Raw genomic sequence first — 12,050 nt, forward strand, 5'->3', positions numbered from 1 at the left:
ATATATTTCCAAGTCAGTATGGTAAAAGGATCATAAATTGAGGCCATATGGATTGAATTTAGGAACAAACAAGGGGCAGTCACAATATTGGAAGTGTACCATAGATCCTCCAAACAATCAGAGGGAGATAGAAGAGCAAATTAGGGCAGTAATAGTAGGGGATTTTAACTACCCCAATATTGACTGGGATAGTTTTAGTGTGAAAGGACTGGAGGGAACAGAATTCTTAAGGTGCATCCAGGAGAACTTTTTTGGCCTGTATATAGCAAGTCCAACAAGAGAGGGCACAGTTCTGAATGTAGTTTTAGGAAATGAGGCTGGGCAGGTGGAAGGAGTATCAGTGTGAGAGCATTTTGGTAGTAGTGATCCTAATTCAGTTAGTTTTAACATAATTATGGAAAAGGACAAAGATAAAACAGGAGTTAAAGTTCTAAATTGGGGCAAGGCCAATTTTACTAAGCTGAGGAGTGATTTAGTAAAAGTGGACAGGAAACAGCTACTTGAAGGTAAATCAGTGTCAGAGCAGTGGGAGGCATTCAAAGGGGAGATTCAAGGCGTTCAGAGTTAACGTACACACAAAGAAAAGGAAACAAAGGGTTATTGTTGATGGATTGTTTTGTGACTGGAAGGCTGTTTCCAGTGGGGTTCCGCAGGGCTCAGTATGACACCCCCTGCTTTTTGTGGTGCATATTAATGATTTGGATGTAAATGTAGAGGGACTGATCAAGAAGTTTGCAGACAACACAAAAACTGGTCACTCAGTTGATAACAAGAAGGATTGCTGTAGACTACAAGAAAATATCAATGGACTGGTCAGGTGGGCAGAAAAGTGGCAAATGGAATTCAACCCAGAGAAGTGTGAAGTGATGCATTTGGGGAGGTCAAACAAGACAAAGGAGTACACAAATGGGAGGATGCTGGGAGGTGTAGAGGAAATGAGGGACCTTGGAGTGAATATCCACAGATCTCTGAAGGTAGCAGGGCAGGTTGATAAGGTAGTTAAGATGACATATGGAATCCTTTCATTTATTAGCCGAGGCATAGAATATAAGAGCAGGGAGGTTATGCTGGAACTAAGATGGTTCTGGGATGGCGACGGCCGTTTTTAGATGGATGTTGTTGTTCTGCGGACTGAGCCGTCTGGCGGCATCAAGGATCCCTGCCGCCAGGGTTATAGCCAGGCCCATGGCATCCACAGGCATTCCAACAGAGGAAGAACAATCGACTGGACTTGAGCAGAAAACATTGCAAGCTATGAAGAAAGGGATGGATCCCTACCGTATCTTCAAACCTAAAGAGTATGCAGGTACCAAGGAGGATCTTCATATTGAACCTTCAATCACCGACAAGAGGCTGCATTTGCGAATAAGACAATACTGCAATCATTTGGTTCTGGCTGCATTCAGGAAATCCCCAGTGCTGTCCATCCTGTAGATCTCACTATAAACTCGAGCATCATGAACTTCCCCATTAGCTCTATAACAGTTGTTATTGTGTCTCATCCATAATTTACTTTAAATGATTTAAATACATTGATCTATTTTTGTTTCAAATGAAAATGTGCACTTTACAAAATAAACACCATTAAATATTTTTTAAAAATTAGTTAGGCTATGACTTGAGTACTGTGTGCAGTTCTGGTCACCTCATTACAGAAAGGACGTAATTGCATTAGAGAGGGCACAGAGGAGATTTATGAGGATATTGCAGGACTGGAAAATTGCAGCTATGAGATAAGTTTGGATAGGCTGGGGCTGTTCCCCTTGGAACAGAGGAGGTTGAGAGGAGATTTGATTGAGATGTACAAAATTGTGAGGGGTCTAAATAGAGAGGATGGGAAGGACCTTTTTACTTTAGCAGAGAGGTCAGTAACTAGGGGGCATAGATTTAAAGTGATTGCTAGAAAGATTAGAGAGGAGATGAGGAAACAATTTTTCACCCAGGGGGTAGTGGGGGCAGAAACCCTCAGCTGATTTAAAAGGTGTCTGGATATGCACCTCCAATGATGTTACCTGCAGGCCTACAGACCAAATGCTGGAAAGTGGGATTAGGCTAGGCTCGTTTTACAGCCGGTGTGGACACAATGGGCCAAGTGACCTCTTTCATTTTATGAAGTCTTTGTTTTACCAGATGTTAAATTGAATATGTTTGCATCAGTTGCAGTTGTCCTGAAGTCATCATTCATACACTTGTAAGCAGAATTTGATGCCTGAGACTTTACCTGACTTATACTACAAACTCTGCATAAATCCAAAGCCATGTGGCATAGAGAATTACCTTTTTTTCACTTTGCTGTAGTTTGAGCCTTGATTATTAGCTGACTAAAGGCAGCACATCATTGAAGCAAACAGGTTTGCACAGCAGGTCAATCAGCATTGAAAAGGATTAAAGTTTCGGTGGGGTGTCTCAGTGAGTTGGAACTTACTTGGAATGTGGTTAGAATGTGGAACTTGCTTTCACATTGCATGTTAAGGCAAGTAGCATAGATGCATTTAAGGCAAAGCTAGATAAGTACGTGAGATAAAGGAATAGAAAGTTATACTGATAGGGTCAGATTAATAAGAATGGGAGGAGGCTTGTTTGGAGAATGAACACTGGTCCAGTACTGCTGCAAAATAAACAGTATACAAACCTAGGAGTGCTATTTGATCTTGTAATTTGTAAGATAAAGTTGTGTTTGGTAGTTGGTAGTTTTGTGGTTTGTAAGATGTGATAGAGCTCAGGAAGTCCACATTTTGGTCTGCGGTAGGGAAAGATAAAATGCTGAAAAACTTTGACATCCTATCCTTGAATTGTGTTATAATATTACTGTCCTTATTCTCTATTTATAATCTTTTATCCAGTAAAATACACAATTGGTTTTAAAAAAAACCCCTCCACCCCCACCATCCCCGAGCACCCATCTTCAAGGTTGCACAGTCACAATGTACAAGTTGTCTTGTCACTTGTGATTTTTTAAAACGTTTTAAATAAGCTTTATTGTAATTGACATCAGCTACAGTGTCAAGCAACAAAGAAAATGTTTAACATTGCTGTAAAGAATGGTTCTGAGAGAGACGGGTGGAATGTTGATCTCCAGGGAGACAGTTCAAGGGGAGAGAAAATGGAGTGTTAAAGTTTGAGCTTTGGTTTCTTGGTCAGGCTGCGGACACTCCATCACTCCTGCTTCTTGATGTGGTTCTTGATGTGAGCCAGAAACCAGGCTGCTGGGATCAGAATCACAGCAGACATAACACTTAATCCAATTGTTGCACTTTCAATAGCTTTATCATTACCACAAATTAACGTTGCACAGTTAGTACTGCAAAAATTACTCTGTGCAACAACCTGTTGATACTATTGTCATTAAACTGGCCTTTTATTGAATTCGAAATGACTAGAATCTGGGATTAAAGGGTATCTTCTCCACACAGTTGAGTAGAAAACACAAATTAATTTTGTTTTGCCTCAGTAAGGTCCAGCAATTGTGCTGTAAAGAGTTAATTCATTCCTAGTCACAGGCATTGGTAATAATGCAAATTATTTGAGCCCTTTAGTCGATTGTGTCACAATTCAACAGCTTCCTGCCAAGGATCTTGATTTTTATCTTCCTGTTGTTTAGACATGTCCCATATTTTATTGAGGCCTTGAAATAAAACTGCAGTTTTGGCCAGAGATTATGAAAGTGTATGATTTGCTAGTTGGCCTCTTGCACAGTTTTTTTTTTGTTAATTTTGTCTTTCAGGTCATGTTGTCCTTCTGCTTTCCTCCTTTTATAGTTTAAAAATGAATGTAGGTACAGTAGAGTGTATTCCCAGGTTGTGAGAAGTCTGTTCCTTTTGTAATTTTACTTGTTTTTAGTTCCAATATCTGAACACTTTCTCTTAGTGATGTATGTAGTGTGTGTCTTTTTCTCCCTAACACCTCTTGTATTTGGCTTAGTTATATGGTTGGTGTATAACCTGTGTGTATGTTTTCATTGTTGATTTGCTTAAAGATGTGTATGTTTTCCTTGGCTGTTCTCTCAAACTTTTGAGTTTTTAAATGTCTCTTCATTGTTCAGCTGTGGTCTTGCAGGTTCAGGCATATAATCTTGTTATTCTTGTGCGGGTTATTCATTTGTTTTCCTGTGTTTCCTTAATAATTTGAATCAGCCAGTCTTTTCCTGCCTGATGCTGTAAACTTTGAGTTTAATTTTTCATTGGGATTCTATTTTTCCATTTGGACTTAACAGGGTTTTCTTGTTAAAATTGACCAGCTGGTGATGAAATTATAATTGGGGATTTAATTTTGCCGGAAAAAAAAGCATTAACAAAGTAAATACTTGCATTTATATAGCATGATGTATTATCAATACATTTCAAAACTCTGGGCTCTGACTGTAATTAAGTCAGCAACTGCTGCTACTGTTCTGAAACATCAGGGTCTCTCAGACGGCAACAAGAGTAATGGCTATTGTTTTTCATTATAGTATTCTATTGCTTTGCATCAGTTTTGGCTGAGGAAAGAATGTTACCCAGGATAACTCACTGTTCCTTTCAAGTTGTTCCATGGGTTGTCAATGTGAAACTAAACAGATCTTTGTATGAAACCATTAAGAAAAGAGCTACTGGGTCTCTCCTGAAGAAACCACAAGGTTCCAAAATACTGTGGTCCTCCTTCTCATCTATAATGTGCTTTTTATTTTTTCTCTCTTTGGTGTTTTCCCCACTCCCCTTTGTGTTGCTGTGCTTCAGCTTGCTTCTAATGGCACAAGACCTGTACATCAGTAGCAACACAAAAGCAAATCTTTACAGGTTCTGTAAAGGTACTTGCATCTGTTTTTCTTCAATTCTGTGTTGAGCACTGTAGTTCTTTCTTTGTGGCTTCGTGATATGCAACTAATCTGTCTAAAAAGTTAATAAGCTTGGACACCCTTGCTCAGACACGTCTTGATTTCCAATCTTCCCCTTTCCCCTGAAGGTTATGCTTATTTACGCTTGGTGTTAGCCAGGCTAAACCTGCTTAGCATTTGAAATGTATTATCTTTAGAAATTGTGATACCGTTGAAACTGCAATTCAGTTTGAACATCAGATTTTCTCCCTGCCATCAGTTCCTCTTCCTTATATGTAGAAGTACCATTCCATAAGCAACATCTGCTCTCCACTACAACTCCCTTATGTGTGAGCCTAGAGTGAAAGTACCAGTAAGTTTTTGAACATGGGGACGTCATAGACAGACCAACCTTGTAATTCCCTGATATCCACACACCTGCACTTTGCCAGTCCCTCGAAAGCTGTCGGGCAGGATGCTGGCTGATTTTTTTTTTACACTTTCCTACTCTGGCACTGAAACCCACGATCTTCCCAGTTTGTATTGCGAAACACCAGATTTTGGTACGGTAGTGCCTTTAACCATTAAGCTAGAGGCAAAGTGGGAAGATCTTGAGCCTTGATTTTTGCTAAGTATTAAATATTTACCACTTGTACCATTGAAATAGTCTGGTTGTGGAGAGTGTGACAAAATGAAAGAATCCTATTTTACCTTTATTGAGGCCCCTTTAAGTCAAACATCAGGTTTCATAAAACTGGCTGCAGCTAGAATCCTGTCCACATTTAACTCGATACAGATGTTGCAAATGTCATCATTTGTCATTGAGCAATTCACCTAGTGCCATTCCCTGTCTTCTTGCAACTCTACAATTCTTCCTTTTCAGATAACAGTCTGATTCCCTTTTGAATGCTTCGATTGAACCTGCCTCCACCACACTCTCAGGCAGCGTATTCCAGACATTAACCACTCGCTGCGTGTAAAGGTTTTTGCTCATGTTGCTTTTGCTTCTTTTGCCAATTACTTTAAATCTCGAGGGATGATCCATGCTACTTTCAAGCAAATGCAGATTGTGGGATTTGCTTAATTATGTTTATGACAGCCATTTTATTTTTGCCAAATCCAGGATGTACTAGTTGTTTTTCTTCAGGATGTTTAGTGCTGTTCTATTCAACTCTGGGAGAGTCAGTTTGGAAACTCCAAGAGATAAAGTTCAGAGCACACACTTCCTGCACGTAAGAAATACAGGGAACAAAAAACATATGCAAAAAAGTTATTTACAAATAACAGTCTTAGCATTTAGCTTGAGATCTTTTATTGCGTAACTAACTAGAAGCATTTTTGCAATAAACAAATGTATATGCTCTAATAATGTGATTCACTTACTCATCCTTTTGTTAAAGTAAATTTGCTTAATTGTTTAAGCCTAAAATAAGTTCGGATGTGACGTTGCACCATTATTGGAGAAGAGAGAGAGGTTTATGGAGGAATGGATTGCTTACAGCAGCTAAAATAATTAATGGAAAGGTCATTCTGTTCATTATCCTGAGCGAGGTACTGAAGGCTAACCTTGATATCAGGCCTAATGTATTCTCAAGGACAGCTGCAAGAATGGCCTAAGATATGGAAGCTGAGTGCAAAATATGGAAAAGATCCACACATGTGGCAGGATAAGTCCTGTCCTCACCTGTATGATTAGATTAAAGTACCTGTTATTTTTGAGCAGCCATTGATTAAAACTGACCTCCTTTCAGTTTTCCATTGAACGTAATCTTTTTTATTTTTAAAAATAGGTCCCTCGCTGTTGGCACCAAATCTGGCTACAAGTTTTTCTCACTTTCATCGGTGGATAAATTAGAACAGATCTATGAATGCAGTAAGTGACCCAAATTGAATTGCAATTGCCCAAAGCTGTTTATGATGCGGTGTAAATGTAAAAATTGCTGTGTTCCTCATCACTGTATCACTGTATTAATGTAATAATAACCAAATTACCCACCTCGAGGGGTACATTATCCTTCTGGTCAGTGGAAATGTTGGCAGTGAGGTAATTAGACCATTCTAGTCATGTTACATGAACAACGTTCTCATTTTGGGGAGGGTAGAAATCAAAGATAACCAAAAAAATTTAATTTTAAATAGGCCCCTGGAAGTTGGAATGCTTGTATTTTACATGTGGTTGGGGGATGGGGTGTTCCTCGTAGGAGGATGAATTAAATCTGCCTACTTCTACCCCCATCACATTGTTTGCCTCCATTATTACCTCAGTTTATCTTCTGTTAAACCCTCAACCATGCCTTTGCCACTTACAGGTTTAACTGTTTCAATGCTCTCCTGGTTGTCCTCCCATCCTCCACCCCTTGTAAATTTCAGAGCATCTAAAACTTTGCTGCCTGTTCTCTATCCCCACTCCAAATATCTGGCTCACCCATTAATCCATCATCCATGCCCTCTCTGATCTACATTGGCTTCTAGTCCCCTAATGCCTCAGATTTAAAATTACCATCCCTGTGGTTAAATTCCTTTATGGAATGGGCCTCTGTGAACTCCTCCACTACTATAATCCCTACATGTAACAAGAACTTGGATTTATATAGCACCTTCTTCAACATAGTAAAATGTCCCACAGGGTTTCACAGGAGTGTTTTTAGACAAAATTTGACACACGTCCACATAAGGAGATTTAGGAAAGGTGACCAAGAGCTTGGCCAGAGTGGTAGATTTTAAGGAGCATCTTAAAGGAGAGAGAGAAGTAGAAAGATGCAGAGAGCTAGGGAGGGAATTTCAGAAATTAAGCGCTTGGATGGCAGAAGCCAAAGCCACCAATGGTTAGCAAAAGAAACCAGAGATGCGCAAGAGGCTAAAATTAGATGAACACACATTTCTCAGAGCAGTTAGGCCATGGAGGGATTTGATTAGAAGGATGAGAAATTAAAATTTAGGATGCTCCTGGATGTAAGTCAGCAGACACAGGGACGATGGGTGAAAGGGATTTGGTGAGAGTCAGGTTATGGGCAGCACTGTGGTGCTTGTAAATGGTCTGCATTTTAGTGAGTTCCAGATTAAGGTTGAACATTAATTTTTAGATGCAGAGTAAAGCTTAGGTGTTGCCAAAAATGTATTTTTATCCAAGTCTACAAAACACTACCCCCTGCACAGTGCTTGTAGTTCTGCTTATACTAAACATCTCCCTGCCCCCCTGAATCAAATCTGTTGGACAGTTTTAAGTGTGGATATTACTCATAGGGGAGCTGGCTTGAGACTGCATATACCAAGTTACATCAAGAACGTTACAGTCAGCAGAAGGAAACTTTTGTAATAGCAGATCTCCTGTGATGATGTTCTGGGTCTGCAGCATGGCTGTGATATTCAGCTGACAACCTGGCCTGCTCATTTAAACTGAGTGCTCAAGTATTGAAGGTGGTAATTCTTGGAATTATAGTTGATTGTAAATTCTTAAGGTGAATTGGAAATCAATAAATTAGAAATTTCATGCTCTCCATTAGAAGGACACAGGATGGAAGGCCAGGCTGTTTAACATCATTTTGCATTTGTAATGCAGTGTATTGTGCCTGCATTAGATTCAAAATTTTATCTGTCCATATAAACAGTCCTTGTAGCATGCTTTTCCTCTCTTTCACATTGCAAAGAAAAATATATAAAGAAAGGAAATTGTTCAAGGATGCACATATACATTTTGACAGATGAATAATATTGTGAGTGTAACTTTGTGAGATCTGTGCCAACGATAGTTCCTTGTATGCAGCTGGGAAGTTATGAGAATATCGTTGGTTCACGGACCTGAGTGGGAGAATGTTATATTATAAGACAAATGTCCTTTGACCTGGGAGGTTTGTTTATATAAATTGTAATATAATTAGCCCCAGACTTGTGATTTAATTGATTGGCACATGCCCTGATAAATTTCTTGTGTTTATTATTTGAAATGCCATATGAGTAATAGAATGTCTTTTTGGGAGAGGGGAGTCATTTCGATTCAGCTGAGTGAGCTACAGTTGATTATACTGCACTGAGTATGTTTAAACAAATGTGATGAAATTAATAAATTGCTGGAAATTAATGTGACTTTTTTTTCTCCTTGATGTCTATTTACAGCTGACACAGAAGATGTATGTATTGTGGAACGACTGTTTTCCAGCAGTCTAGTAGCTATTGTGAGCCTTAAAGCACCCAGAAAGTTGAAGGTTTGTCACTTTAAGAAAGGAACAGAAATCTGCAACTACAGTTATTCCAATACAATCCTGGCAGTCAAACTAAATAGACAGGTGAGGATCTGTGACATAATTTTTCAAAGCCTTCCATTGGGTAATACTAGAGCGTAAGGGATCAGTCTTGCCGAAATATATTACTCAAATCTTACTTAAGTATACACTTTCTTAAATGTAACACTTTCCTATCATGATATTTCTGTTACACCTGTTTTGTCATAAGCTTATTTAGGCTTACGTGCCTCTTAGCCCTTCTAGCTTCACTTCTAAGTATCACCCATCAAACTTATGCAAAAATTGTCCTTTTGTTTGGCACTCTAAGCCAATCTGAGCCTCCCTCTGTTGCCAACTGCTGGTGTGTCTAAACTTGTTTTCCCTCTGCCGATCCTGCCTATCACTGGTCCTTCCCCAAGCACCAATGCCATCTCATGCTACATAGTTGCCAATCCCTGTTGCTGAACTGCTCCTGAGCGTTTTGCTGCATTTCTTCTTTCCATGGATCAAAAGCAATTTGTATGCAGAGTCAGAAATGTCTGCCATTGGTGAGTACTCAAATAGTGCCGTAAAAACTTGTAAGCCATGCAAAGTTGGTTGTCAGCTGATGAACTCAACAGGATGTGCCACCTCCCGGGCTCTGGTGGGGGGGAAGAGGGGGAGAGTTAATAGCCTAAACACAATGGGAGGGGTGGCTAAAAGCACCAGAGAGAGCTGGCCACGTTTCCTAGAGCCCCTACTTTTTAATGCCATTGGCAGACTGTTCTCACAGGTCCAACCTTTAAATTTGACATCAAACTGATGACAAGGATGGTCTTAGAGCTCTCTGCTTCTTTCCTTAATGAAGGCCCAACCAGTCCTCTATAACTACTACCCTCCTCTGCCTGGCTGACCTTGTTCTGACATTGAACTACTTCTCCTTCAACTCCACTCACTTCCTCCAATTAAATCGTGTTGCTATGTGTACCCACTTGAGTCATGGCAATGCCTGTCTTTTTGTGGGGTACATGGAACATTTCTTGTTCCAGCCCTACTTGGGCCCATTCTCTCAACTCTTATTCTGATACGTTGATGACTGTATCGGTGCTGCTTCTAACTCTTGGCCTGAATTGGAAAACTTTCCAATATCCACCCTTCTCTCACCTTCACATGGTCCATCTCCAGCTCTTCCCTTCCCTCCCTTAAGGATAGGCTAGCAAACAATATTCACTATAAATAAGCCCACTGACACCCACAGCTACCTTGACTACACTTCCTCACATCCCACTTCCTGTAAGGACTCTATTCCATTCTGCCAGTTTCTCCTCCTCCATTCTGTTGGTGGAACTCCTCATCTTAGTGCTTCTGATATATCTTTTTCCTCAACCGAAAATTCCGCTGTACTGTGGTTGATGGGGTCCTCCATTTCACATACTTCTGCCCTCACCTCTTTCCCTCTCTCAGAACCACAAGAAGATTCTACTTGTCCTTGCCTTCCACCCCAACATCCTCTACCATTTCAGCCACCTCTAGTGTGCTGCCACCACCAAACACATCCCCCCTCCCCTTTCAGCATGCCAAAGGCACCTCGTCTTTTGCCTGGTCACTTTACAGCTTTTTGGGTTCAACATGGAGCTCAACAGTTTTAGATTGTGATGTCTGCCCCATTTTGTTTCCTTTCTCTTTGCTTTTTTTTCCCTATTTTGTTTTTCTTTCCCTTTGCTTTTGGGCAGCAGCTGTTCATGATCCTGCCATTCACACCTCCTGAAGACACATCTTTGTTCTAAGTATTTAGGAAGGCAAATGGAATGTTGGCCTTTATTGCAAGGGAGGTGAGTGTGAAAGTAAGGATGCCTTGCTACAACTGTACAGGGTCTTGGTGAGACCACACCACTACATTAATTTCTGGTCTCATTTAAGGAGGAACATACTTGCATTGGAGGCAGTTCAGACAAGGTTCACTAGTTTGATTGCTGGTTTTGAAGGGGTTGACTTATGAGGAATGCTTGAGTAGGTTGGGCCCATACACATTGGAGTTTAGAAGAATGAAAGGTAATATTATTGAAACGGGGGAACGGTGAGGGGGTGGTGGTGGGGTTGACAGGGTAGTGCTGTGAGAGAATATTTCCCTTCAAGAGGGAATCCAGAATGAGGAGCATATATTCAGAAGGGGTCCATAAGACATAGGAGCAGAAGTATGCCATTCTACCATTCAATGAGATCATGGCTGATCTGATAATCTTCAACTTCATTTTCCCGCCTTTTCCCCATAACCCTTGATTCCCTTACTGATTAAAAACCTGTCTATCTCAGCCTTGAATATACTTAACGACCCAGCCTCTACAGCCCTCTGCAGTAAAGAATTCCACAGATTCGCTATCCTCAGAGAAGAAATTCCTCCTCATCTCTGTTTTAAATGGGCGACCCCTTACTACGAGATTACGCCCTCTAGTCCTAGACTCTCCCACAAGGGGAAACAACCTCTCAGCAACTACCCTGTCAAGCCCCATAAGAATCTTATGTTTCAATAAGGTTGCCTCTCATTCTCCTAAATTCCAATAAGTACAGGCCCAACTTACTCAACCTCTCCTCATAAGAAAATCCCTCCATACCCAGGATCAACTTAGTGAACGTTCTCTGGACTGCCTCCAATGCCAGTATATCGTTCCTTAGATAAGGGGACTAAAACTGTTCACAGTATTCTAGGTTTGGTCTAACTAGCGCCTTGTATAGATTTATTAAGACTTCTCTATTTTTACACTCCATTCCCTTTGAAATAAAGGCCAACATTCCATTTGCCTTCCCTATTACCTGCTGAACTTCTATGCTAGTTTTTTGTGATTCAGGCACAAGGGCCCCAAATCCCTCTGTGCAGCAGCTTTCTGCAGTCTTTCTCCATTTAAATAATATTCAGCTCCTCTATTCTTACTGCCAAAGTGCATAACCTCACATTTTCCCACATTATATTCCATCTGCCAAGTTTTTGCCCACTCACTTAACCTGTCTATTTCCCTCTGTAGACTCTTTGTGTCATCCTCATTGCTTGCCTCCCCACCTAT

The 12,050-nt window shown here is 40.4% G+C and overlaps 1 protein-coding gene across 1 annotated transcript in view; it reads left to right on the plus strand.

Moving 5' to 3' along the window:
* The window catches only part of wipi2 (WD repeat domain, phosphoinositide interacting 2), a 64,072-nt gene that overhangs the window by 17,720 nt on the left and 34,302 nt on the right, over window positions 1-12,050 (plus strand). The window contains exons 2-3 of the mRNA XM_078558607.1: window positions 6,583-6,665; window positions 8,906-9,075. Of these exons, the coding sequence (XP_078414733.1) occupies window positions 6,583-6,665; window positions 8,906-9,075 (253 nt within the window). The remainder of the gene's footprint in view (window positions 1-6,582; window positions 6,666-8,905; window positions 9,076-12,050) is intronic.

The sequence above is a fragment of the Cetorhinus maximus genome, chromosome 15 (assembly GCF_964194155.1).
Source record: "Cetorhinus maximus chromosome 15, sCetMax3.hap1.1, whole genome shotgun sequence".
In the NCBI taxonomy this organism is placed as follows: Eukaryota; Metazoa; Chordata; class Chondrichthyes; order Lamniformes; family Cetorhinidae; genus Cetorhinus; species Cetorhinus maximus.